This window comes from Callospermophilus lateralis, chromosome 7 (genome assembly GCF_048772815.1).
Source record: "Callospermophilus lateralis isolate mCalLat2 chromosome 7, mCalLat2.hap1, whole genome shotgun sequence".
In the NCBI taxonomy this organism is placed as follows: Eukaryota; Metazoa; Chordata; class Mammalia; order Rodentia; family Sciuridae; genus Callospermophilus; species Callospermophilus lateralis.
The window spans coordinates 118,015,662-118,042,167 of record NC_135311.1 but is presented as its reverse complement, the minus strand read 5'-3'; the positions used below and the strand labels follow the sequence as shown (position 1 = coordinate 118,042,167).

The window sequence follows — 26,506 nt, the reverse complement described above, 5'->3', positions numbered from 1 at the left end:
TTTTATCAAATGCTTTCTTAGGAACATTATCGTCATCATTTTCTTTAATATGTTAATATGGTATAATGAATAGATTTTTAAAAATCTAAACAGATTTTTAATTTTCAGTAAAAATTAACTAATGTGGGGAAGCAAAAGAAGGAATATAATGCATATATTTGTAGCTTTATTAAATGTTAAATATTCAACCAAGCAGAACAGAAACAGACCTTTGTTTATTGAAATTCACTCCTAATTCAAAAGTGTATTCACTAATTTCAGTCCATCCTTTTATAAAGAGCAATTGCTGAGTCTTACCTGAAATTTATAATCCTCCTGCCTCTGTCTCCCAAATTGCTGGAATTATAGATGTGAGCCACCGTGCCTGGCTCAGGTACTCTGCAGGCTGAGGCAGGAGGATCATAAGTTTGAGGCCAGCTTCTGCAACTTAATGAGACCCAAAAAGGCTGAGGATGTAGCTCGGTGGTAGAGTGTCCCTAAGTTCAATCCTCAGTACCAAAAAAACAACAACAAAATACTGACATAAAAAGGTCTCTAAGACATATTATTGTTAACTTTTTAATGAAATAATGAGCTTAGAGCATTTATCATCTGATATCACCTAAAAATTGTATTTACATTTTTATCTTTATAAGTGTATATCAAAAGGAGAAAATGTATACATATCTAATTAAAATTAGATTCTTACAGGAAGAAGGTTCAGTCTGGGGAGACTCTTAACTATGTACATCTCTATATTGATTAAAGTTTTTATGATGAAACCATATATTTCTGTGGTAAAGAAAGGAAAAATAGCCAGGCGTGGTGCACACAACTGTAATCCCAGTGGCTCTGGAGGCTGAGGCAGGAGGATTGCAAGTTCAAAGCCACCCTCAACAAAAGCAAGTTATTAAGCAACTCAGTGTGACCCTGTCTCTAAATAGAATACAAAATAGGACTGAGAAATGTGGCTCAGTGGTCAAGTATTCCTGAGTTCAATACCCAGTACCAAAAAAAAAAAAAGAAGAAAAAGAAAAGGAAAAATAATATGTGCATACTATAAAAAAAAAATTTAAAGATAAAAATTTCTTGATAAAATTAAAAAATAACCACAACCTCACCAACCTACAAATAGCCTGAGAAAATTACTGTTTTATAAATGTGCTTCCAAAGGTAAGGGACATTTTATAGAAGATATTTAATCTTAAACTAGGGAGAGGAAGAGAAGAGCACTACATAAAAAGTACTCACTTATCTCAACAAACCATGGGCATGTTATTTTATTTTTTATTTTTTGGTTATAGATGAATACAATACCTTTATTTTATTTATTTTATGTGGATTGAACCCAATGCCTCACACATGCTAGGTAAACGCTGTACCACTAGGCCACACTGCAGCCCTGGGCATATTTGTTTGTTTGTTTTTTACAGTACTGGGGACTGAATCCAGTGCATGCTAGGCAAGCGCTCTGCCATGGAGCTACATCCCCAGCTCTTTGGAGCATGTTTGTAGTTGTTTTGTTTTGTTTTTGTTTTTGGAGACAGGATCCCACTAAGGTGCTAAAACTGGCCTCAAAATTGCAATCCTTCTGCCTCAATCTTGTGAATAGCTGGGATTACAGACATGCACTACCAGACCCAGCATGGGCATTTTTTTTTTTTAAATGTGTGTGTGTGTGTGTGTGTGTGTGTGTGTGTGTGTGTGTTATAGTTGGACATAAAACCTTTATTTTTAAAAAATACATGCATATATTTTAAAGTGTATTCACTGATTTCAGTCCATCCTTTTAAGTCCATCCTTTTAAGTATAATTTATATAAATGACTATTTTTTTAGTTGTAGATGGACACAATATCTTTATTTATTTATTTTTATGTGGTGCTGAGAATCAGACCTACTGTCTCACATGTGCTAGGCAAGCACTCTACTGCTGAGCCACAACCCCAGCCCTATGAGCATGTTTTTTGAGTAATATATAACATGGTAGCATGTAGCTTATTGTCTCTTTCAGTTTTACTTTTCATTGTATTCCTAGTGCCTTTATAGCATCATAAAAATCATCAGTATTTAAGAAATCATTGATGGTGGTCTAACCATTGGTGAAGCTGTTCTAGTTTCAAAACCCAAGGTTAAGAAATCATGTTGGTTGAATGTTGTAATAATATCGGGCAGATACCCCTTTGTGTCTATAGCTTGAATTTAAGGCCACTGTCTTCTTTAATCATTATAAAATGGGAAATTCACCAAAATAAACAGTATAGGATGGCATAGAAATTTTTTGTCTAAGAAATACCATGATAGAGCTGAGGTAGTGACTGAATGATAGAGTGCTTGCCTAGCATATGCAAAGCACTGGGTTTGATTCTCAGCACCACATAAAAAAGAAAAGAAAGAAAGAAAGCATGGTATGGTAGCACACACTTGTAATCAATTGTAACTCAGGAGGTTGAGGCAGTAATAATATCACAAATTTAAGACCAGCCTGGGCAACTTAGCGAGAGTGTTTCAAAATTAAAAAGACTAAAGGTAATAACTCAGTGGCAGAGCACCCCTGGATTCACTCAGTACTACCAGAAAAAAAGAAAGAATAAACTTCCTTGTTTATGCCAAAGAACATACAGACCTTTGTTCAATACAGATTTTGCCTCAATACAGACTTTGTCTCATGCCTTACACACTTCTCTGTACATGAATTAAAGAATGGAATGATTCAGTGATCTATGATGAAATAATAGTTTATAAAGGCTATAGTATATGGCCTTTTTGTTCTTGTGCCATAGAGGTCAAACTGAAGCTGCTTATTTGCAGAAATTTTTATATGTAAAATAGTTTGCCTTTTATTTCTATTAACTTGCTTTACTATGCTAGCCAGGACTTCCTATTAAGTGAAATTGAATTTACATTAATGACTTTGTTCAGATTCAGGAAGCTTTATATCTGGTAAAATCCACCAAAGAGATAAAAGGTGAATTTATTAGCATTTAGAACAACTTAACTATAAAATACATGGATATATCAACCTTTTATTGAAATGTTTTTATAAATAAAATCTATGTAACATCAGTAAAAATAAAGATCAGTTATAAACTATTATGTGTATGTATATATAAAGTTTACACTTAGTTCAACCAACAGCATGTTTGTTTGTTTGTTTTGTACTAGGTATTGAACTCAGGGGCACTTGGCCACTGAGCCACATCCACAGCCCTGTTTTGTATTTTATTTAGAGACAGGTTCTCACTGAGTTGCTTAGCACCTCACTTTTGCTGAGACTGGTTTTGAACTCACTATGGATCCTCCTCCTGCCTTAGCCTCCTGAGACACTGGGATTACAGACGTGAACCACTATGCCCAGCTAACATCATGTTTTTTGAATAGGAAATAACGTGATAATATGTAGCTCATATGTTTCATCATATCTCTAGTGCCTTTATAGTATGTAATAACTGTATATCTACATATTTATATACACATTCATATACACACACATATATGTGCAAAAGTGATCATTTTTAACTCTGTAGATAGTTAATTAGCCTAGAGCTTAAGGTAAAGTTTCTGAATTTTTTAGGGAAACATTAATTTGTACTATTTGTGGTTTTTTTTTCCCTTAGTTTCTGCCACTGCCTTCTACAAAGCACAACCTGTAATTCAGTTCATGTGTGAAGTTCTTGATATTCATAATATTGACGAACAACCAAGACCTCTGACTGATTCTCACCGGGTAAAATTCACCAAAGAGATAAAAGGTGAATTCATTAGCATTTAGAACAACTTGACTATAAAATGTATGGCTATGCCAGCCTTTATTGAAATGTTTTTTTATAATTAAAATCTATTTATGTAACAGCAGTAAAAATATACATAAATTATACAATGTTGAATTAAGTTTATCTTAGGTAGTGTTTGAATGAAAAATATTCCAAGTAATGCAACTAGTACAGATACCAGCTAATTTGTTAATACTTTCCCTTACTATCTGAAAGGGATAATACTGTCTCATGAGAAAGTGCTTCTATAATATTGCTAAAATCATTATTTGAACATTTTCTAATATATTGACTTCCTTATTTTTTTAATAATTTTAATTTCATTCCTTTGAAAATTTATGAATAAGGGGCTAGCCTATTTCATGTGTTGTTCTACAGTTGTAACTTAGCTATTTAATGTACATTACAGAGCTAACTGTTGCTTGCCTATTTTACTGAGTAGCTAAAATTTATACAGTGGCGTTATATTGTATATACATTTAACTTACATAAATTTATCTCTATTTGGTCTCACAAGAAGAAAAAGAAAATATAACTTTAATTATATATTTGCTCTTCATATGTGTACCATTCTAAATACGTTTAGATATGTGTATACATTTTGTGTTCAAACCCATATATGCTGTACTATATCAGAAATTTAAGGGGTTTCTAAGAGTAATTTTGATTATGTACAATTCTTGCCTTGCTCATAACTTTAGAACCAAATCCTTATGTAAGATATGACTTCACTGTATTTAGTTTATTATTTAGACATGAAGAAAAATTATTTTCTAATCAGAATGAGTAGCATAAATTCTATTTATATTAAATGTGCATCTTAAATAGCCAGAAATAATGATATTGTTTTTAAGATTGTACCTATTTGTTGCAGATAATTTTCAGCTTGTGGTTTGAATGAAGCATTCAAGTTTATTCACTGAACATCTTTCAGTTCCCCAAGTCAATTAGAGTAGCTGAATACATCCTGCTTGCTCCAGTAATCATTCATTCTTTGCCATTCAGTAACCAGGAAAAAGATAGTCATTGCAATAAAACATTAAAAGGAAAATTCTTCCTGCTTTGAAAATAAGCATCCATTTTTCTCAAATTATTTAAGTGCTGAAATAAGAAACTGTTAAATATAACTGTTTTGTAACCATACCATTGTCCTTTCATAATCTGTATTAACTGCACAGTTAGCCTTGTCAGGAGGTTAGTGCATTACCTGCCATTATATATGTGATCATCTAAATGCCATGGTTTCCAGTGGAGTTGCTGCTTAGTTACCACCTCTGATATCATGAAGTCACTTACATTATTTTGCGGTAACTATGCAATCAACTCATATCACCACTCTATCACAGAAAATACAAGATCTGTACAGAACAAGGATTCAACCGCTGCCCGGAGAGCATGGACTCGATCTTAACTTCAACTGCTCAGGGGCCCAAAGAAATGACTGAAAAAATGACTAGAAAGCATTATAAAGTTGATGTTATAGTGAAGGTAAAGCCAAGTTTATAGGTTAAATATTTATTAAAGCCAAAAGAATTTTTTTGTTGGATGGAGGGTTTGGGGGGGGACCTGGGCAGAGAATTATCTAGTCCATTTTTTAAAATTGCACCTTTTTGCTAGCCCTCTGGATTTTGTTCTAATTCTTAGGTACCTATGATCCTAGATCTGGGGTAAAAACAGTCTGGGCTGAATCTGATTGACAAACCAATGATTTTTTTTTTCTCCAAAATGAAGAAGGCTTTTTTTTATAAGGCTCTTTTAAGTATATGACGTATTGTTACCCAACTAAGTCAAGAGTCAAGAGTTTTACGTTCTCTGCTATTTGGATTTAATTTTTAGTTGGCATGAGGATTTGATGGTAGCTGTTAAATATTGATACAAACTGTACTATAATGAATATTTTTAGCATATTCATTTTATTCCTGTTGAACTTCTCCCCAAATGTTTGATAATAACTTAGGGTTTTTTTGTTTGTTTGTTTGCTTTTTGCCCAATAATTCATAGTAAACAGTAGAAATATTGAGAAAAATGTATGGTAAAACTGCCATATGTATTTGAAAGTACCATTTTACTTTTGGTAAAAGCTTTTATGGTAGGTATGTAGAATGTTATTAATTTTTTTTAATTCAGGGGAAAGACAAAAACAAATTGCTATGCAGTGAAAATAACTGAAATTTGTTTTAAACTTTTCTGGTGTTTTTCCCCTAAATATATTGTTATATCTTACTTAGTTTGTTGTATTGGTATTTCCTTCTCATAAAGCTTTCCCTTATATTTTGTAGTCTCCTTTATAACATAATGCATAGGAAATTCTGTAACTGATCAGAACTTTTAGTTTTGTAAAGGTAGTTATAATGAAAAAGTACTTCTCACAGATACATTTAGGAGTACTTTTCAAGAAAAATCCATACCAATCTGGTACAGGAACACTGTGTCCATTTAACATATTAATTTGTGTTCCTGTCAGAAGAAAATATTACTTAATATGAGTGAACTTTATATTTGGTGCTATAGTTAGTAAGAAAATAAATTATATTGTAGCAGGGTTTCTCAAACTTGTCACTATTGACATTGTGGGCTGGATAATTCTTTTTTGGGATGGGCAGTGGTGTTCTGTACATTGTAAGATATTTAGGAGTATCCCAAATATCAAACTACTCACTAGTTGCCAATAGCACTTCCAGTTTATACTAGTCAAAAATGTCTCCTTTAGCTGGGCATGGTAGTGTATGCCTGTAATCTGAGGCAGGAGGATCAAAGCCAGCTTCAGCAACTTAGCAAAGGCCCTAAAAACCTTAGTGAGACCCTGGCTCAAAATAAAAGATAAGAAGGGCTGGGATGTACCTCAGTGGTAAGTACCCCTGGGTTAAATCCCAAAATATCCCCCCCCCCAGTTTTTTTTATGTCTCCTTAGGGAATGGATGTGACTCAGTAGTAGAATGCTTGCCAAGATGCATCTTTTGGTCCCCATCACACCCTGCCCCCCAAAAAAGTCTCCAGACATTGCCAAATGTTCTTTGGGGATGGGGGGCAAAATCACCTTCAGTTGAGAACCACTGCACTATAGAAACTACAAATATAAAAGAGAAATAATACAAAAAGGAATAACTAAGAATTCTGTCTGGAATCTAAAAATTGTCCTTCATCTACCCCTTTTTAGATTTTGTCCCTGGAATCTAAGCCAAACTTTAGAAATGGAGTTGCTTATCTGTAACCAGTGGCCACTACGTGTCTTGTTCGTTAACTTTCCTCTAGATGGCTCCAAAACTTGACTGGCCAATATGGTAGCCACTAGTGAGGTATATCTATTTAAATTTAAACTAATTATAATTAAATAAAATTAAAATTGCAGTTTTTCAGGCAACACAAGCCACATTTTATGTGGTTAGTAACACGTTACTAATGATTACCGTATTAAGCACAGATGTAAAATATTGCATCAACTCAGAAAATTCTAATTGATAGCACTAGTTAAGAACATTCATCTCAAAGAAATAAAGACTTATAGACAGATGCAAAAAATAAATCTTCTTTTGAGACTCAGAACTCGTTGTTCAGTATGAGTTTTGATAGATGCAGGAAGAAATATTAAGATATGTAAAAAATAAAATTTGGGGCTGGGGTTGTAGCTCAGTGGTAGAGCTCTTGCCTAGCATGCATGAGGCACTGGGTTCAATCCTAGCACTACATAAAAATAAATAAATAAAATAAAGATATTGTGTCCATCTACAACTAAAAAAAAATTTTTTTTAAATCACCCCAAAGACTTTCAGCTGATGATTTAAAGCCCATTTCTTTACTTTCTAGAGTTGGCCTTGGATCCTTGAATAGCCCCCAACCCCCACCCAGTTGTAGGTAGACTGCAGGGATCCAGGAATGCCTAAAATCATTGCTAAATTTTGTGTATGTACATTTTTCTGAAAGTTTATTGCTTTCATCAGATACTCTAAGGGATCACTGATTCTATAAGAAGGTAGGAATCACCTGGTTTCAGAATTATTTTTGTTGCATTTGATTGCTACTAGTCAAATATGGTAAAAGTACTGTGTCACTATATTATACTTCAATAAAATGATCATTACATTTCTTTTTAAAGGGCCTGGCATTTTTTCTTTCTTGCTTTATACATCTTTGAAGGGCTTCTTTCTTGAGCTTTAGGAAATCTGATCTTCAATCAGTATGTTAAGATTGAGCAATTTAAATATCACATACTTTGAAGGTTATAAACTATCTTGAGAATTACTGCACCTCCTCTTTCATTCCTCCTTCTCTTTCCTAGCATAATTATCCGAATTTATTATAAATGGGGCTTTTATTAATGGAGAACTTTGTCCCTTGATCTTTGGGCTTTGAAATTTTTATGATTCTATTTATTATGAGTGGAGCTTGATAGGGTAGAGAAAAGGTTTGAAATTAGGTCTACCATGGTAGTATCCATTATTAGCAATGTTATATATAAAATTATGTTAATATCACATTGTATATATATCACAGATTTTGTTTGCTCAGAATTAAGTTTTTATAGTAGTGAACAGGCTTTATAAATGTAAATATTTTACAGTGACAATTCTGTAACCTGCATTTTTCTTGTTGGGAACAGGTCTGAAGGTTGAAGTGACTCATTGTGGAACAATGAGACGGAAATACCGTGTTTGTAATGTAACAAGAAGGCCTGCCAGTCATCAAACGTAAGAAAAGCAGTGGTGATACGAGGCAGCTCACTCTAGGTAGTAGGTTGGAAGTTTTGCTGGCTTGTAGTAGGATAAGAGTCTCATATCTCCTTTTTTTCCCTCCCCTCCCCACCAGCTTTCCCTTACAGCTAGAAAATGGCCAAACTGTGGAGAGAACAGTAGCTCAGTATTTCAGAGAAAAGTACACTCTTCAGTTGAAGTACCCACACCTTCCCTGTCTGCAAGTGGGGCAGGAGCAGAAACATACCTACCTGCCGCTGGAAGTAATGTCTCTTTGCTGCTCATGAATATCTTCCTCTTCATCATTCTTTTGGGGTCTTTTATGTCCTGTAACTTACCTCATACTCTGCTATCTATTTTGGAACTTAAACTCTTCTTAAATTTTATTTTAGGTTTTTATTAAATGAAAGAATATAGAAAAGTGAACTATAATTCTACCACTCTAGTCTAACCAATACTTCTTTCAATCTTTTTATCCTGTGTACATTTTACCAAATTATAATATTGTAAAGTAGTTTTGTTTGCTACTTTTTTATTTAATATGATATTAAAAATAAGCAATTTAATTATGAAGATTTAAAATTTTTATTTTACATGTAATTGGCACTGAGAACTAACAAAAAGATATTTATACATCTATCTAATATAATACTTTTTTCTATTTGTAGGTCTGTAATATTGTGGCAGGACAACGATGTATTAAGAAACTAACAGACAATCAGACTTCAACTATGATCAAGGCAACAGCAAGATCTGCACCAGATAGACAAGAGGAAATTAGCAGATTGGTTAGTTCTTAACCCTAGAAAATGGGAATTTAAAACATGTTAGGATTAGCTTCTAAAAAAGCATACTCTTACCAGCCCATATCTTATTGTCATCAGAATTAAAAGATATCATGAAATAACCTAGGAGTATGTTTTGGGTGGTGGTAAACTTTAGTAGGTCCTTCTTATTTAACCCTAGACTCTTTAATTAGATGCAGGAAACAAGTTCTGTCAAAACTAATATTTTAATTTAGTGAACTGGAAACCACCTAAAAGAGTGGGGGAAAGAAATACTTAACGTTCATTCTAGGATTGTTTCACTTCCAGTATCAGACTGGCAACTATACAGTCTATCTCCACCTGTTTCATTGTGGAGGAGGAGGGAGGAGTTACCACTACCATTTGATAAAACTGATGGTACCACAATGTATGTGTATATGTGTTTGTGTGTATCAAGCTATCATTTTATACACAATAAAAACATGACCCATTAGGGGCTGGGGTTGTTCTTGTTGGGAACAGGTCTGAAGGTAGAGTGCTCGCCTTAGCACATGTGAGTCACTGGGTTCAACACTCACTCAGCACCACATACAAATAAATAAATAAAATAAAGGTATACTAAAAAATGCCCTATTATCTGTCCTTATTTTCAGGAGGGGATAGCTGGGGTTGAACCCAGGATCTTCCACATGCTAGGCACAAGCTCTGCCACTGAACTACATCCTCAGCCCTCTTACAGGCTTTTTTATTTTATTCACTAAGTTGCCCAGGCTTGCTTCAAACTTAAAAGTCCTCCTACTCAAGTCTCCTAAGTAGCTGAAATTATAGGTATGCATGACAATGCCCACCTTATCTGTGTGTGTGTGTCCAGTTGTTAGGCCTTGGGATTGAACACAGGGCCTCACACATGTTGGCAAGTACTTTACCACTAAGCTACATCCCTGGCTCTGTCTATTTTTAAAAAAAATAAATAAAGCTAATAGAATAGGCAAAATTTAAAATAAAAGGCCAGCTGGGCCTTAACTCACTCTACCCTTAAGTACCATTTAAACTGTTTAGGCAAAGAAAAAAATCTGGAAATACGAATATTCCTCAGAACAACTCGGTAACATTTTCAAAAACAATGTTAAAGATTATTAGAAAAGTGATTCAGAACTGGCTCTTTTATTTTGTAAGCCAATTTAAAAAAAGACCATTTTTTTCCTTATAGTTTTGTAAAGAGTGCATAAAAGTTATTATGTGACATTTAATTAGGAAAATGCATGCTGGTTCTCATCCTAGAATTTTCTCTAATTCTATAATAAGATTTTAAAAGCTTTCTTAAAACCATTAAGAGACATTTCTATAAAGTCTCAATAACTAGCAATTCTAAATTATTTATTACAGCTTAACTGTTCAGAAAGACAATATTGTGTAGTGCTTAACAGAACAGACTTTGGCTAGGCGCGGTGGCACATGTCTGTAATCCCAGCACCTTGGGAGGCTGAGGCAGGAGGATCACAAGTCCAAAGCCAGCCTCAGCAAAAGTGAGGCACTAAGCAACTCAGTGAGACCCTGTCTCTAAATAAAATACAAATAGGGCTGGGGATGTGGCTCAGTGCCGAATACCTCTGAGATTAATCCCCAGTATCCAAAAAGAAAAAAGAGAGAGAGAGAGAGAGAGAGAGAGAGAGAAAACTTTGGAACCTAACAGCCATGTGTTTGAAGTTTTGCTTTTTCCACTTACTTAAATTTTTATTTTACTTACTATTATATTATGATTTTATCATCTAGTCGTTTAACTTTACTCACTTATTTAACTTTACTAAGCTATAGTTTTAATCCTCTGTAAAATACAGATTATAAAAGACCTACTTTAAAGCCATAAGATAATTGTGAAAATTAATTATTAAGAACTTAGCTATTAGGCTGGGAATGTGGCTCAAGTGGTAGTGCACTCACCTGGCACGCATATGACCTGGGTTCAATCCTCAGCACCACATACAAACAAAGATGTTGTGTCCACCGAAAACTAAAAAGTAAATATTAAAAAATTCTCTCTCTCTAAAAAAAAAAAGAACTTAGCTATAAAAAAGGTATAGTAAGTCTTGGTAAATAGTAGTTGTTATTTTTTATGACCTTACTGTGAAGATAAACCAACACACAACAGAAATAAATGGCAGTTAGGTTTGAAGAAAAAGATACATTATTGCCTATTTTAGAAAATTACTTTTCCTTTTTTTAAAATATTTTTATACCTTTATTTTAGTAATTTTTTTTTTTTTTTTTAGTTTTTAGGTGGACACAATATCTTTATTTTTTATTTTTATGTGGTGCTGTGGATCTAACCCAGTGCCTCATGCATGCTAGGTGTGCGCTCTACTACCTCCCCAGCCACATCACCAGCCCTAGTTATTTTATTTTTATGTGGTGCTGAGGATTGAACCCAGCGCCTTGCATGTGCTAGGTGAGCACTCTACTGCTGAGCCACAACCCCAGCCTGCTTTTCCTTCTTATTATATGGAAATTCTGTTCACATGTTTAGATTATATAGTTCTTTAATAGATTTCTACTTGAAATTGAACACCATCTTTTTTTTGTAACTTTGACCTTCACTCTGAGAGCAAGTGAATATGTTTTGAAAAACAGCTAATATAGTATGCTGTAAGCATGAATTATGGTGAAATCTAATACTGAATTCTCTCTTTGTATATAAAGATATATTGTGAAAAATTTATAACCTATAACTCATTCTGGCTTTCTTACCTGTCTCCAATGTACTCCATTAAATAAACTTTATAATATAGTACTGTTTATCTGAAAATTCTGAAGCAAACTTATATAAATCTTAAAGTAGTTTTTAAAAGTCTTAAAATTTTAAATATTTCTATCAAACTTTATAGGAAATAAATTTTAGTAATATGTGTCTGGGTTCTCTGTAATCAGAGGATCTTAACTAAAGGTGAAGTATTTCTCCCTCTCAAAACATATTAGGTCCAATCATTAAAAAATTTTATGGATCAGGGGCTAGGGTTGTGGCTCAGTGGTAGAGTGCTCACCTAGCATGCACGAGGCACTGGGTTCGATCCTCAGCACCACATAAATGTAAAATAAAGATTGTGTCTACCTAAAACTTAAGAATAAATATTTTTTTAATTTCATGGATCAATAATAGTTAAAATCTTATTATTCAATCTAGTATATACATTTAAATTTTGTATGAATTACCAAGGGCTTCACAGACTTCCTACAATCCATTCATGACCATAATCCTCAAGCTAAGATTGTCCATTCTCCAGTTAGGGCACCATTGATGAGACCCATTGCAAAACATAGATGACAAAGAGAAAGAAAAAGAAAAATTAAAAAAGGGCTTTAATGAGTAAAATACAGGATCTAGGGGAATTTTGAGAGTAACTACAAACTTTTCCTGTTGTTAGGTAAGAAGTGCAAATTATGAAACAGATCCATTTGTTCAGGAGTTTCAATTTAAAGTTCGAGATGAAATGGCCCATGTAACCGGACGTGTACTTCCAGCACCTATGCTCCAGTATGGAGGACGGGTAAAGCCTCTTGTTTTTTTAATGAAATATAGGTACTTTGTAAGAATGGAGAGAAGGGTATCATAGCTAAGTCTGGAATTTTAGAAAGTTTTTTGTTATTCCAACAATATATTTTTTAAAATTTCAAAGTAAATGTCCTTGCTTGAATTTAGTGGAATTTGGGGGGGGGGGGTTTAATATTAAAATTATAAACAATATTGATTTAAAATAGCCAGTTTCTTATAAAATATCAGATTTATATTAATTCAGCAATTTAAAATACTTATTTTTGACTCATCAGATACACCATAAAGTTTTTGTTCTTTTTTGCCAAGTTATTTCTCTTTCTCCTATAGAATCGGACAGTGGCAACACCAAGCCACGGAGTATGGGATATGCGAGGAAAACAGTTCCACACAGGAGTTGAAATCAAAATGTGGGCTATAGCTTGTTTTGCCACACAGAGGCAGTGCAGAGAAGAAATTTTAAAGTAAGGCATATCATTACTTTGGTTTCAGGGCCTAATTGTATTTAGATTTTAAATTGTTCATGTCTTGTTCTAACAAATGTTCCTTCAACATGGACTTTTTTTCATTCTTCTTTGGTGGTAATGGAGATAGAACCCAAGGCTTCACACATATCACTGAACTTTTTTAAATGCTTCTTCTTGATACTTTGATGAAGATTCCTAAATGTGTTAGTCTTAGTAAAGTCTTTGATTCATGCTTGTGGACATCCTAAAAGACTAGATTATATAGTATAGTAGCAGCATCATTGTTTTTTAATGGCAGATAGAATAGGTTCAATTCCCAGCTTTGCCACTTTATTACCATGAATAATTTATTTAATCTGTCTCTGGAGGATTTCAAGTTCAAATCTAGCCTCAGCAACTTAGTGAGGCCCTGAGCAACTCAGTGACACCCTGTCTCAAAATTTGGAAAATAATAATAAAATGGGCTGGGGATGTGGTTCATTTGTTAAGTGCCCCTGGGTTCATTCCCTGTCACCAAAAACTAACTAACAAAACAAATGAGGTTCATTGCTCCTCCCATCATTACTCATTTATGTTAAATACAGAATTTTCTTTAAATATGATATTGTAGGGGCTGGGGATGTGGCTCAAGCGGTAGTGCGCTCGCCTGGCATGCGTGCGGTCCAGGTTCAATTCTCAGCACCACATACAAACAAAGATGTTGTGTCCGCCGATAACTAAAAAATAAAATATTAAAATTCTCTCTCTCTCTCTCTCTCTCTCTCTCTCTTTCTCTCTTAAAAAAAAAAAAAAAAAAAAAAGACCAAGGTATCTTCTCAAGAAATAGGGATTTTCCTTTAAAATAAATAAATACATAAGATATTGTCCTTTTTTATGTAGGTGAAAATACATTAAAATGCCTTCTTTGTTTGTTTTTAAGTTTCCTTTTCATGTTTTTCATCTCCTCTCAGGGCAAAATCTTTCCTGCTCTCTTGGTCTGATAGGTCATAATGTGGAAGTTCTGGACTATATTGTAATTATGGTTCTACTATTTAGCTAACATTTAACCTTTGCCAAACACTTATTTCCCTGAAACTGTTTTCTAATCTATGAAATAAAAATAATACCTGACCTGTCTCAATGGATCTTGTCAAGATCACATTAGAAAACATGTATTAGCTGAAATTTTCAAACTTTTACCAATGGTCTTGGGTAATGTGCTAAGTATTTTACATGTATTATCTCAATTAGTCTTCTTGCCAATCCTATAATGTAAGTAATTGTTTTACAAATAAAGGGGTAAATGTGTCTGAAATTTCATAACTGGTAAGTAGCAGAACTACAATTGAAATTCTCCATGTTGACTCTAGAGCTGAGCTCTTAACCAGTACACTCTGTTCCTAATGCCCCTTGTAAACTACTAAATACCATATAATGGTATAGTATGCTTTTAGTTTATAAAATACAAGAGTCCCCATTTACGCATTGTTTCACTTTCTATGGTTTCAGTTTCCTACCATCAAATGTAGTCCAAATATATTAGATAAAAAATTTCAGAAATTAGTAGTTCAGCACGTAAGTTTTAAAGATATACTTTTTTTCTGAGTAGGATAATAAAATCTTGCACTGTTCTGCACCTTTCTGTCATACCTCACCTGGGATATGAAACATCCCTTTGTCCAATGAACCCTGCTGTACATGGTTAGTTACTTAGTAGCCATCTAGGTTATCAGATTGACTGCTCTGGTACTGCAGTTCTTGTGTTTATTTAACCATATTTTATGCTATAGTATTTAAAATCATGTATTATCTTGAATTCATTAGGGATTGGATTCAAGGACTCTACCAATGAGCTACGTCCCCAGCTCTGTTTATTTTTATTTTGGGACAGGATCTCACTAAGTTACCAAAACTGGCCTCCAACTTGTGATTCCCCCTGCCTTAGCCTCCTGAGTGGCTGTGATTAGAGGCATGTGCCACTGTGCCCACCAAATAACCTTGTTTTTCATAATAATGCCCCCAAGGTGTAAGAATACTGATGCCAGCAATTTGGATATGCCAAAGAAAAGCTATAGCCAGGTGTAGTGGCACATGCCTATAATTTCAGCAACTCAGGAGGCTAAGGCAGGAGGATCAAAAGTTTGAGGCCAGCCTCAGCAATTTAGCAAGACCCTATTTCAAAATAAAAAATAAAATGTGGTAGTGATGTAGCTCAGAGGTAAAGTGCCCCTGGGTTCTATTCCCAGTACAGAAAAAAAAAAAAAAAAAAAAAAAAAAAAAAAAAAAACCTAAGTGATCCCTTTAAGTGAAATTTATCAATAAGGAGAGAAAAAAATCATATCCAGTAAAATTTTTTTTCGTAAATGTTAAGAAAGAAAAAAATGCAGAAATGGGCTGGGGATGTGGCTCAAGCGGTAGCGCGCTCGCCTGGCATGCGTGCGGCCCGGGTTCGATCCTCAGCACCACATACAAACAAAGATGCTGTGTCCGCCCAAAACTAAAAAGAAATAAATAAATATTAAAAATTCTCTCTGTTTCTCTCTCTCTCTCTCTCTCTCTCTCTCTCTCTCTCTCTCTCTCTCACCTCTCTCTTTAAAAAAAAAAATGCAGAAATTACATCCTCAGTGCATAAGTGCTTAGTTAAGATCAAAAAGGCATTAAATTATAAGGTCTGTACTATCCATAGATTCATATATTCACTGGAGGCCTTGGAACATATTCCCTGAGAATAGAGGAAGATTTCTATACATTATTGACCTGATGTTGCCCTTAACATCAGTAATTCGATGATTATGTGTATATGGAACACACAAATCTTCACTTCATCCTCCATTCATTTTCTATACTTTTCATTACTATTTCGTAGTTATTAATGACTAGACAAGTTTTATACTTAATGGTTTCTTCTTCCAGGGGTTTCACAGACCAACTGCGTAAGATTTCCAAGGATGCAGGGATGCCCATCCAGGGCCAGCCATGCTTCTGCAAATACGCACAGGGTGCAGACAGCGTAGAGCCCATGTTCCGGCACCTCAAGAATACATACTCTGGGTTACAGCTCATTATTGTCATCCTGCCAGGAAAGACACCAGTGTATGGTAAGGATATATTAAAACTGCATTTTCAGGTGGTAGAGTGTTGCCTGGCATGCATAAGATCCTGGATTTGACCCAAAGTACCATAAAAGAAAAAAAATCTGCATTTTTCTTCAGGTACTTGATATTCATTTTAGGCTTATGAATCCTATAGCTTTCAAATACTAAAACATATTTTATGGTACAGTAAGTCGGGCATTGTTACTTTTAAATCAGTAAACTAAATTGTTCAAGAAGAGACCTGAGAAAATAATTTTGTAGCTAAGCAGGACATAGTGACACACACCTGTAGGCCCAGCTGCTTGGGAGGTTGAGGCAAGAGGATCACTTGAACTCATGAATTCAAGACCAGACTGATCAACATACCAAGAACCTGTCTTAGAGGAAGAGAGAAAGGGAGGGGAGGGAATAAGGAAGCAAGGAAGGAAAAAAGGAAGAATAGTTTATGTTCTCATACAGTTTTTTTCTCTCAGTACTGAAGATTGAGCCTAGGGGCACTTTGCCACTAAGCTACATTCCCAGTCCTTTTTATTTTTAATTTTGAGACAGATCTTGATAAATTGCCCAGACTGACCTCAAACTTGCAGTCCTTCTGCCTCCGCCTCCCAAGTCACTGGGATTACAGGTGTGTGTCACCATACAGGGTTTCTCATACACTATTACTGGGAAGCAAAGTATTTCCATAGCTCCTAATTTGTCTTCTTGCCTGTGGGGGGTAGTTTACCAGCTAAGCAGGATATGGTGACAATACCTATAGGCCCAGCTGCTTGGGAGGTTGAGGCAAGAGGATCACTTGAACTCATGAATTCAAGAACAGACTGATCAACATACCAAGAACCTGTCTTAGAGGAAGAGAACAGATTCCTGCTTGGTAGACAAGATTCCTGCTTGGTGGTGTGAGCCTCCTGAGAAGATAAAAAGTCTGAAATATTCAGTAAGGAACAAAAGACAAAGTCAGAAATTAGATTTAAAAGGGCGGTGTCTGATGGGTCTTCTAGCCCTGATAGGAACTGGAACTGAACAACTGAAAGAGGCTCCAATCCTTTATTTAAGGGAAAGTAGATCAAAGGTGGCAGGGATCTTGTTTGGTGCTTGAAAGGTTACACCCATCTCTCAGTGGCTATGTTTGATCCTAGGGTTGTGAGCTAAAGCAGGGTACCAGCGTGATCTGGGCTTTCTTTCCCAGAAAAGCAGCTTCCCTGCCTTAATGGCTCAAATAATATCCATAATTCATACACAGCTTCCAACACTTGCTTACATTCCATGTAGTCTCTTCCTGAGCAGATAATATAGAGAATTCCTATATACCACCCTGTTCCCTGCAGTTTTTCCTACACAGATATTATTAACTTCTTCCCTTAAAAGGTACATTAAATAAACCAACAGTTTTACATTATGATTCACTTTTTGTATTGTATAATTCTTTGGGTTCTGACAAATGCATTATAATCACAGTATCATACAGAATAGAGTCACTGTGCTAAAAATCCTGTTCATCCTGCCTCTGTCTTGAATTCCTGAAGCTGCTGATCTTTTTGTATCTCTACAGTTTTATTTTTTCTATAATATGATGCAGTTGAAGTATGGAGCCTTTTCAGATTTGTTTCTTTCACTTAGCAGTATGCATTTAGGTTTCCTCCATCTCTTAGGACTTGATAGCTCATTCTTTTGTTGAATTAATACTTCTTTATGGGGGCTGGGGTTGTGGCTCAGTGGTAGAATGCTTGCCTCGTATGTGTGAGGCAGTGGGTTTGATTCTCAGCACTGCATATAAAGAAATGAATAAAATAAAAAGTCCACCAACAACTAAAAAAATAATTAAAAAAAAAAAGTCTTTAGGGCTGAGGCTGTGGCTCAGTGGTAGAGGCTTGCCTAGCATGTGTGAGGCACTGGGTTCGATTCTCAGCACCACATATAAGTAAATGAATAAAATAAAGGTCTAAACATCTAAAAAATATTTTTTTAAAAAAAGTCTTTATATGGATGTACCACTGTTTATCCACTCACCTATTGAAAGACATCTTGGTTGCTTCCTGATCAATAAAAGATAAAGAAAAGAAAGTATAAACAGAATGGAAATGTCCATAAAACAAAAGTTGGATAACAACCACTTGGTAAGCATCTCATGCCTCTGAGTACAGTGTAATTAGTCTGATTGTTTAGGTATTTCTGTCATTCAATCAAAAGGTAGAGGTGAGGGCTCGAGTTGTAACTCAGTGATAGAGCACTTGCCTGTCAAGTGTGAGGCACTGGGTTCAATCCTAGCACCACATAAAAACAAATAAAGGCATTGAACCCATGTACAACTAAAAAAAAAAAATTTAAAAAAAGGTGGAGGTGACCAAAGTTCATACTCTAAGCAGCAGCTAGAATTGTTTGTAAGTCCTATTTTCTATGTGGTCTCCCAATCCATTTTGAGATGCTTTTTTAATGTTGCTTTCATTGTAATTTTCCTTTTATTTTCAGACCCTCACAGGGACTCTGTATATCATCTTCTTTCTACTGTGTTATTTTTCATACCTCACTTTCCAACTTTTACCAAGAAAATGAATGTACATACTTTCTGTTTTGTTGTTGTTGTTGTAAATGAACACAATACCTTTATTTTGTTTAGTTTTTTTTTTTTTTTTTCTTCTATGTGGTGCTGGAGATTGAAGCCAGTGCCTCATGCATGCTAGTCAAGCACTCTACCATTAAACCACACCCCAACCCCACATTCTTCCTTCAAATTTTAGTTTAGAAGTTTCTTCTGAGGGGAGAATTTGCCTGACCTTCACAAATCAAATTCTTTCTCTTTTATCGTCAGCACCTTGTACCTCTCCTTAATATTATTTTCACAATTGTATTGTTAAATTTGAGCAGTTATTTAATTAAAAGCGTGTTTATATAACTAGACTATGAATTCTTTGGGGGCACGAACAATGTCTGCATTGATTCATATACAGATCTTTGTACAGTACCAGTATTAGGTGCTCATTAAAAATTTGTTGGATGAATAATACTGTTTGGAAGGTAATTTGCTCTTATTATAAAAATGTTTTTTAAAAATAACAAACACATATACATATATGTGTGTAGGAAGATAATAGCAATTTATCCTGAAGAAAATTATTTATTTGTTTGTTTATTTATTTGTACTGAGGATTGAACCCAGGGGTGCTTAACCACTGAGCCACATCCCCAGCCTTTTTTTATATTGTATTTAGCGACAGGGTCTTGCTGAATTGCTAAGGGCCTTACTAAGTTTCTGAGGCTAGCTTTGAATTGCGATCCTCCTGCCTTAGTCTCCAGAGCTGCTGGGGTTACAGGCCTGAGCCACTGCACCGCACCTAGCTCCTCAAGAAATTTATAATAAAGTAAAGATGAAGAAGTTACATATTTTGTTTGAAATAGTGAAAATCTGGAACAACCTAATATATTAGTATAAGTCTGATTAGATCCATTGTGGCATTGGAAAGCAGAATAACTGCTACTATATTAATAATAAGAGCAATCTATATATGGAGATTGAAAACCATATTCTTAAGTGAAAATGACAGATTGTAAGACAATGTGTAGTATGTTCTCAGTTTTAATTTTAAAATGTTTTCCACATTACGGTACTGGGTGTGGTGATACTATTACAGGGCTGGAGCCTCCCAGGAAATAGGTAATGCAGTGGACCCCTGTTCAAACCCTGATTCTTGCGATCAAGTCAGGAAGATTTTAGACACATCACTGAGAGTGACAACATGAGTTTATTAGAAAAGATAGGAAAGGAGAAATGAGGAACTTCTTAACGGAGAAAGTGGGTCCTCTCAGAGAAGAGAGGAACAACACATCTCCCTACCTTCAGTTTTATTGGAGGTTCCAGGGCAGTTTCAGAGAGTCCCTCCCAGGTCCACCTCTTGACTTTTTTTTTTTTTTTTTAAGTTGTTGATGGATTTTATTTTATTTATTGATATGCGGTGCTCAGAATCGAACCCAGTGTCTCACACATGCTAGGCAAGTGCTCTACCACTGAGCCACAACCCCAGCCCTACCTCTTGATTTTGACAGCAGGATGACATCACACTTTCAGATCCCTACTGCCATGAAACTCTAAGTCACTTTGGCTCTTGCTGACCACCTCTAATTGGAACCTGTTCTTATAGATTTTATGGTTAGGGAAAATTATCTTTAGCTCCCTGATGTTTGGGATCTGGTCCGTGTAAGGGTCACAGAAGTAACCCCCTTCAGAGTAACTTGTGTTCTTCTTATCCACATTTCCAGCATGCTTTTCTCCTGCAGATAATAGGTAGTTTGCTGAGGAATGTAACATATTCTGTGGACTTAAGCCAGGAAGGGCTACAGGTAAATTGCTTTTTAAAAGTGAAAGTTGTGGGGGTCAGCACAGTAGGCCTATGTTATAGACTTACTCATTTGACCTCATGTTCCCACAACTCAGACTCTCTGTGTACTCCATCTGCACATGGTTACTCAGAAGGCTGAGTCAGGAGGATCCCAAATTCAAGGACATCCTGGGCAGTTTAGCAAGATTCTAACTCAAAAAATTAAAAAGGCTGGGGATGTAACTCAGTGGTAAAGCACTTACCTAGCATGTTTGAGGCTCTGGGTTCAATTCCTTAATACTGAGGAGGAAAAAAAAAGTTATGTAAACTGAAATCCTTAGGGTAAAGATTTAGACTTAGATTTCCTTTATGGAAGAGGCAAAGAACAGGAATCTTTTATTATTTACACTGTAATGCCTCAGCACTTTCAAACTAAAGGCTGGAGATTAAAATTGATAGACATAAACATACTTTGACTATAAGTACATTAGTATAAATGAGAAAATTACTGGAAAAGAGTACAATAAAATGATAAAGGATTATGTGGTTTTTGCTTTATAGGTTTTTTTAGTTATTATAGTGATACTATTTTTATGATGAAGGGAGGAAAATTATTTTCCTCAACCTCTTAAGAAGTTCATAGTTGAAACAGACTACTCTAACAAAAGGAAGATAAACAGAGAAAACCATGCAAGTTTATTAAAGTATATAGTGCGTATCACATGGGATAAAATTAGTTCACGGTAGTGTTTATGGAGTTTGGCTTACATAGAATATCTAACAAAGAACATTAATTTTAGAGAACTGACAAAAATAAATAAATTAAAAAGGAAAGCAGTCCCAGGCTTCCAGAAGTGGGAAACTGTGGGGAGAAACGTATATGGAAAACACAAGTGGAGTAAACTCCCCTCACATATTCCTCAGGCACTATCTTTTGAGATTCCAAGGGTTGTAAAGAAAAATTTACTTCCTGTCTTTAGGCAAGAAAAGTGAGGGAGGATAAACCATTGGTATTTGTAAATCTCTGACTTGCTATCAAAGAGGGAAGGCAGGGAGCTCTTCTGCATCTTAATTGTATCCACCCCAACAATCTTTTGTATTTGGAAGAGATATGGGGTTTTTTTCCAATGCTAAAAATATACTTTTTTTACACAAAAAAGAAAACAATCAGAAAAATTACCACTAAATACTTAATCTAATCTTCAAGATAGTTTACTTCACGTTTTATTAGCATTGTTTTAGTTTTGGTGTAATTTGGAGTATCCTGTAATACAAGGATATATTGCAGGGGGGAATGCATAATAACTTTATTTTTCAGTAAGTGGATTTAAATCCTTGTTCTAACTTGAGGTATTTTATTTATTCCATAGCGGAGGTGAAACGTGTAGGAGATACACTTTTGGGTATGGCTACACAGTGTGTTCAAGTGAAGAATGTAATAAAAACATCTCCTCAAACTCTCTCAAATTTGTGCCTAAAGATTAATGTTAAACTCGGTGGGATAAATAATATTCTTGTACCTCATCAAAGGTAAGCTAATCACTTATAAAAATTCTCATTATTTTTCCTGTCTTCATTTTTCTATATATGGCCATATATAATTACTGTAAGCTCTGACTTAGAGATAACCTTGATGATTTCTGCCATGGGATATGTAGACATTTTGGCAAAAAAATGTTTGAATTGGCCCACTCTGGCCCCTATTTTCATTTAGTGTGCAAACTACCTCTTGCCTTGTCAGAAAATATTGAGAACTTTATTTCTCACTGGAGAGCCTAGCTTAAAAAGAGCTTTTCCTTTATTTAATAATCATCTTCATCCTGATTTCATGAGGTTAACTGTCTTGACTTATATGCATACGTAAGCATTAGAACAAGTTTGGTCCATGTGTATTTGGAAAATAAAAAAAGCTCCTTTTTCCCTGCCACCCTCTACCACCTTATCCCTATTAAATATGAAATGAGATTCATAAATAAGAGGGATGTGTTGAGTTTTTTCAACAAGTTTAATAACTAAAAAACAGTCTTTTGAATTTTAAAGAATATAATTTTAAAATAAAAGGAAAGGCTCACTACTTTGTGACTATTATATGTTACTCAAATTTATACATTTGGCCAGAGGATGGGGAGTAGTCAACTCCCATAATCTTTCCCATATAAAGTCTAATGATTCTTTTTCTCCTTAATGTATAAGCAGATTTTTTAAATTTGAGAAAAATTGGTGGATTAATATTTATAATTACTCTGATTACAGAGAACATTAGCATCAATTGCCCTTTGCAACCACCAGCACTTACTGCTTAAGACAAAAATTGTTCTCACAAAAATGCTGGGCAGCCCTGTTGTGACAGTTTCTACTTTATTGACTAGGGATTCTTGAATTAAGAGGATAAAGCACTTGGTAGTCGAGGCCTATGAAGCTGTCTATTCAGGACTTCCTCTGTGCTGACAGTGGCTTGCAGTTATGTTGCAATCATGTGAAACAGATAAATGGATGATGAATTATCTAACCCCTTTAAAAAATGTGTTTAAGACCTTCTGTGTTCCAGCAACCAGTGATCTTTTTGGGAGCAGATGTCACTCATCCACCTGCTGGTGATGGGAAAAAACCTTCTATTGCTGCTGTGAGTATCATTAGGCAGGTCTCTCCCTCCCCTTCCCCCCCCCCTCTCTCTCCCTCCCTCCCTCCCTCCCTCCCTCTCTGGTCCAGGATTGAATCTAAGGATGCTTAACCACTGAGCAACATCCCCAACCATTTTTATTTTTTATTTTGAGTCAAGGTCTCTCTAGGTTGCTTACAGCCTCATTAAGTTGCTGAGGATGGCTTTAAACCTATGATACTACTTAGGCAGTAGTATCATAGGTTTAGACCAATCATAAAGTTTAGACCAATATCAACATTTTAGTTTCAGCTTTTTGAGTTTTAATGATATTTTCTTTGTAGCTAACTTTCATAAATGTTCCTTCAGGTTTTTTTTTTTTTTTTAGTTTTTTTTTAAATGTTGATGGACCTTTACTTTATTCTTTTATTTATATGCAATTCTGAGAATTGAACCCAGTGCCTAATACATGCTAGGCAAGTGCTCTACCACTGAGCCACAACCCCAGACCCTCCTTGACTTTTTGGGCATGGAGTTTTTGTTTGTTTATTTTGTTTTTGTTTTGTTTTGTTTTGTTGGTGGTACTGAGGATTGAACCCAGGGCCTTTTGCATGGGAGGCAAGTTCTGTACCAGCTGAGCTATATCCCCAGCCCACCTCCTTGAGTTTTTGAAAAGAATGATTATTCTGGTTTGAAAACTACAAGTTCTGTGTATATATTAAGTCAAGTTTGTTAATTATATTACTCAGCCCTGTATGGTGGCACACACCTATAATCTCAGTGGCTTTGGAGCCTGAGGCAGGAGGATTATTAGTTCCAAACCAACCTCATTACCTTAGACAGACCCTAAGTAACTCAGCAAGACACTATCTCAAAAAATAAAAAGGGCTAAGGATGTGGTTCAGTGGTTAAGTGCCCTTGGATTCAATCCCTGGTACCCACCCAAGAAAAATTATCCTGTTTTAATTTGTCTGTGTGATCTCTCTGTGATTGTGCATTTTCAGTTACTTCTATGGTTCAAAGAGTTTGTTTATATATTTCAGTATTGTCTTTGTTAGATGAAAGATGTATTACAGGGATAAGGATGAAGGGAATGAAATGGTTTAAGTTTTATTTTTGAAGCATGAATTTGATATAGACTATCCTGGAAGAAAGAATAGGGAGGCCCAGTAACTAGCTTGAGGCTATGATCTGAATAACGTTTTAAGTTCATACTTTGAGGTCTCCTTTGCTTCAAACATGCAACAATATGAAGCAGGACATAGAAGGGGACAATTGAGATAGCCAGTTTGAAAACCAAGATTAACATCTCTGAAGACCTAATACACAACACAGACTTTGCAGCCCAAGAAGACTGACTACAGATTCAGGATGTCAAATCTAGGAGTTTGCAGTAAAAGAACTCCTCATTTTTTCTCATTTGTTCTTTTTAGATATACATGATAGTAGAGTGTATTTTGACATATTATACATACATGGAGTATAACTTCCCAATCTCACGATTGTACATGATATGGAGTTACACTGGTCTTGTATTCATATATGAACGAACGTAGGAAATTTATGTTTCATTGATTTCTACTGTCTTTGCTTTCCCATACCCTCTCCTTTCCCTTCATTCCCTTTTGTCTTATCCAGTGAATTTCTATTCTTCCCTCCTACCCACCCCTTATTGTGTGTTAGTATCTGCATATCAGAAAAAATATCCAGCCTTTGGTTTTTTGGGATTGGCTTATTTCACTTAGCATGATATATTCTTATATACTGGCAGATGCCATAACTTCATTCTTATTTATGAATTAAATAAGAATGATTAATATTTAATCTGATTAATATTTCACTGTGTATATATGCCACATCTTCTTTATTCATTTATCTGTTGACAGGCATCTAGATTAGTTTCATAGCTTAGCTATTGTGAATTGAGCTGCTGTGAACATTGATGTGACCACATCACTATAATATTGCTAATTTTAAGTCCTTTGGGTATACACCAAGGAGTGGAATAACTGGGTCAAATGGTGGTTCCATTCCAAGTTTTTTGAGGACTCTCCAACTGTTTTCCAGAGTAGTTACACCAGTTGCAGTCCCATCAGCAATGTATGAGCATACCTTTTTCTCCACATCCTCACCAACATTTATTGTTACTTGTATTTTTTTTTTTTTTTTTTTTTGGTAGCAGAGATAGAACCCAAGGGAACTTAACCCACTGACCGGCCCTTTTTGTGTTTTATTTAGAAACAGGGTCTCGCTAAGTTGCTGAGGGCTAAGTTGTCTCGCTAAGTTGCTGAGCCTGGCTTTGAACTCGAAGTCCTTCTGTCTCAGCTTCCTGAGCACAGTGGCATACACACTCAGCTGTTACTTGTATTCTTGATGATTGCCATTCTGACTGGAGTGAGATGGAATTTCAGTGTAGTTTTAATTTGCATTTCTCTAATTGCTAGAGGTGTTGGACATTTTTTCATATATCTCTTGGCTGATATTTCTTCTTCTGTGAAGCGCCTATTAAGTTCCTTTGCCCATTTATTGATTGAGTTATTTGGGATTTTTTTAGTGTTAAGTTTTTTAGAAACTCATGATTTTAAAATTTATAGATCCTAACAGTTCTAAGATAATGCTAAAATATTAAGTCTGACTTCTAGGGCTGGGGTTGTAGCTTAGTGGTGGGGCACTTGTATGAGGTGCTGGGTTTGATCCTCAGCACCACATAAAAATAAATAAAATAAAGGTATTGTGTCTATCTACAACTAAAAATATTTTTTTAAAAAAGTCTTGACTTCTAGAATGGGTTGTTAAAGTAGAAGAGATACGAAAAGAAGTCAGTGGTTTGAATTGGTCCCCCTTTTTACTTATTTTCTTTTTCTTACTCTCTTTATGCATGTCTTTTTGTCCTTTTCTTTCTTGGCTAATCTTTACCAAAAACAGTTAGAATCTAATTGTTAGACCAGGCATAGTTGTGCCCACCTGTCTTCCTAGTAACTTGGGAGGCTGGGGTAGGAGAATTGCAAGTTCAAGGCCAACCTCAGCAATTTAGGAAGAACCAGTTACAAAATAAAAGTCTAGTGGTGTGGCTCAATGGCACAGACCCTCTGTGTTCAATCCCCAGTACTACAAAATAAATAAATAAACAATCTAATTGTTAAATACAAAGTGCAGCCTGCTTATAGGAAAACAGATTTTGACATTGCAGTAGGTCTTTTATTCACTAAGAATTATCTATTTTTATTATTCTTAAAGAAAATAGTGATGCAAAGTAAGGTTATAGTAAAATGTAAATGAAATCCACATAGTTTTCATTATTTT

The 26,506-nt window shown here is 35.1% G+C and overlaps 1 protein-coding gene and 1 non-coding gene across 3 annotated transcripts in view; both read left to right on the top strand.

Moving 5' to 3' along the window:
* The window catches only part of LOC143403100 (protein argonaute-3), a 103,391-nt gene that overhangs the window by 63,998 nt on the left and 12,887 nt on the right, over positions 1-26,506 (top strand). For both annotated transcript variants that reach the window (XM_076860755.2, XM_076860756.2), the window contains exons 6-14: positions 3,596-3,730; positions 8,349-8,436; positions 8,555-8,702; positions 9,108-9,227; positions 12,626-12,748; positions 13,084-13,217; positions 16,113-16,297; positions 21,975-22,134; positions 23,137-23,227. In XM_076860755.2, the coding sequence (XP_076716870.1) occupies positions 3,596-3,730; positions 8,349-8,436; positions 8,555-8,702; positions 9,108-9,227; positions 12,626-12,748; positions 13,084-13,217; positions 16,113-16,297; positions 21,975-22,134; positions 23,137-23,227 (1,184 nt within the window). The remainder of the gene's footprint in view (positions 1-3,595; positions 3,731-8,348; positions 8,437-8,554; positions 8,703-9,107; positions 9,228-12,625; positions 12,749-13,083; positions 13,218-16,112; positions 16,298-21,974; positions 22,135-23,136; positions 23,228-26,506) is intronic.
* On the top strand, positions 7,212-7,338 carry LOC143405365 (small nucleolar RNA SNORA40). The gene has a single exon (XR_013092067.1). It is a non-coding gene; the product is annotated as a small nucleolar RNA SNORA40 (small nucleolar RNA).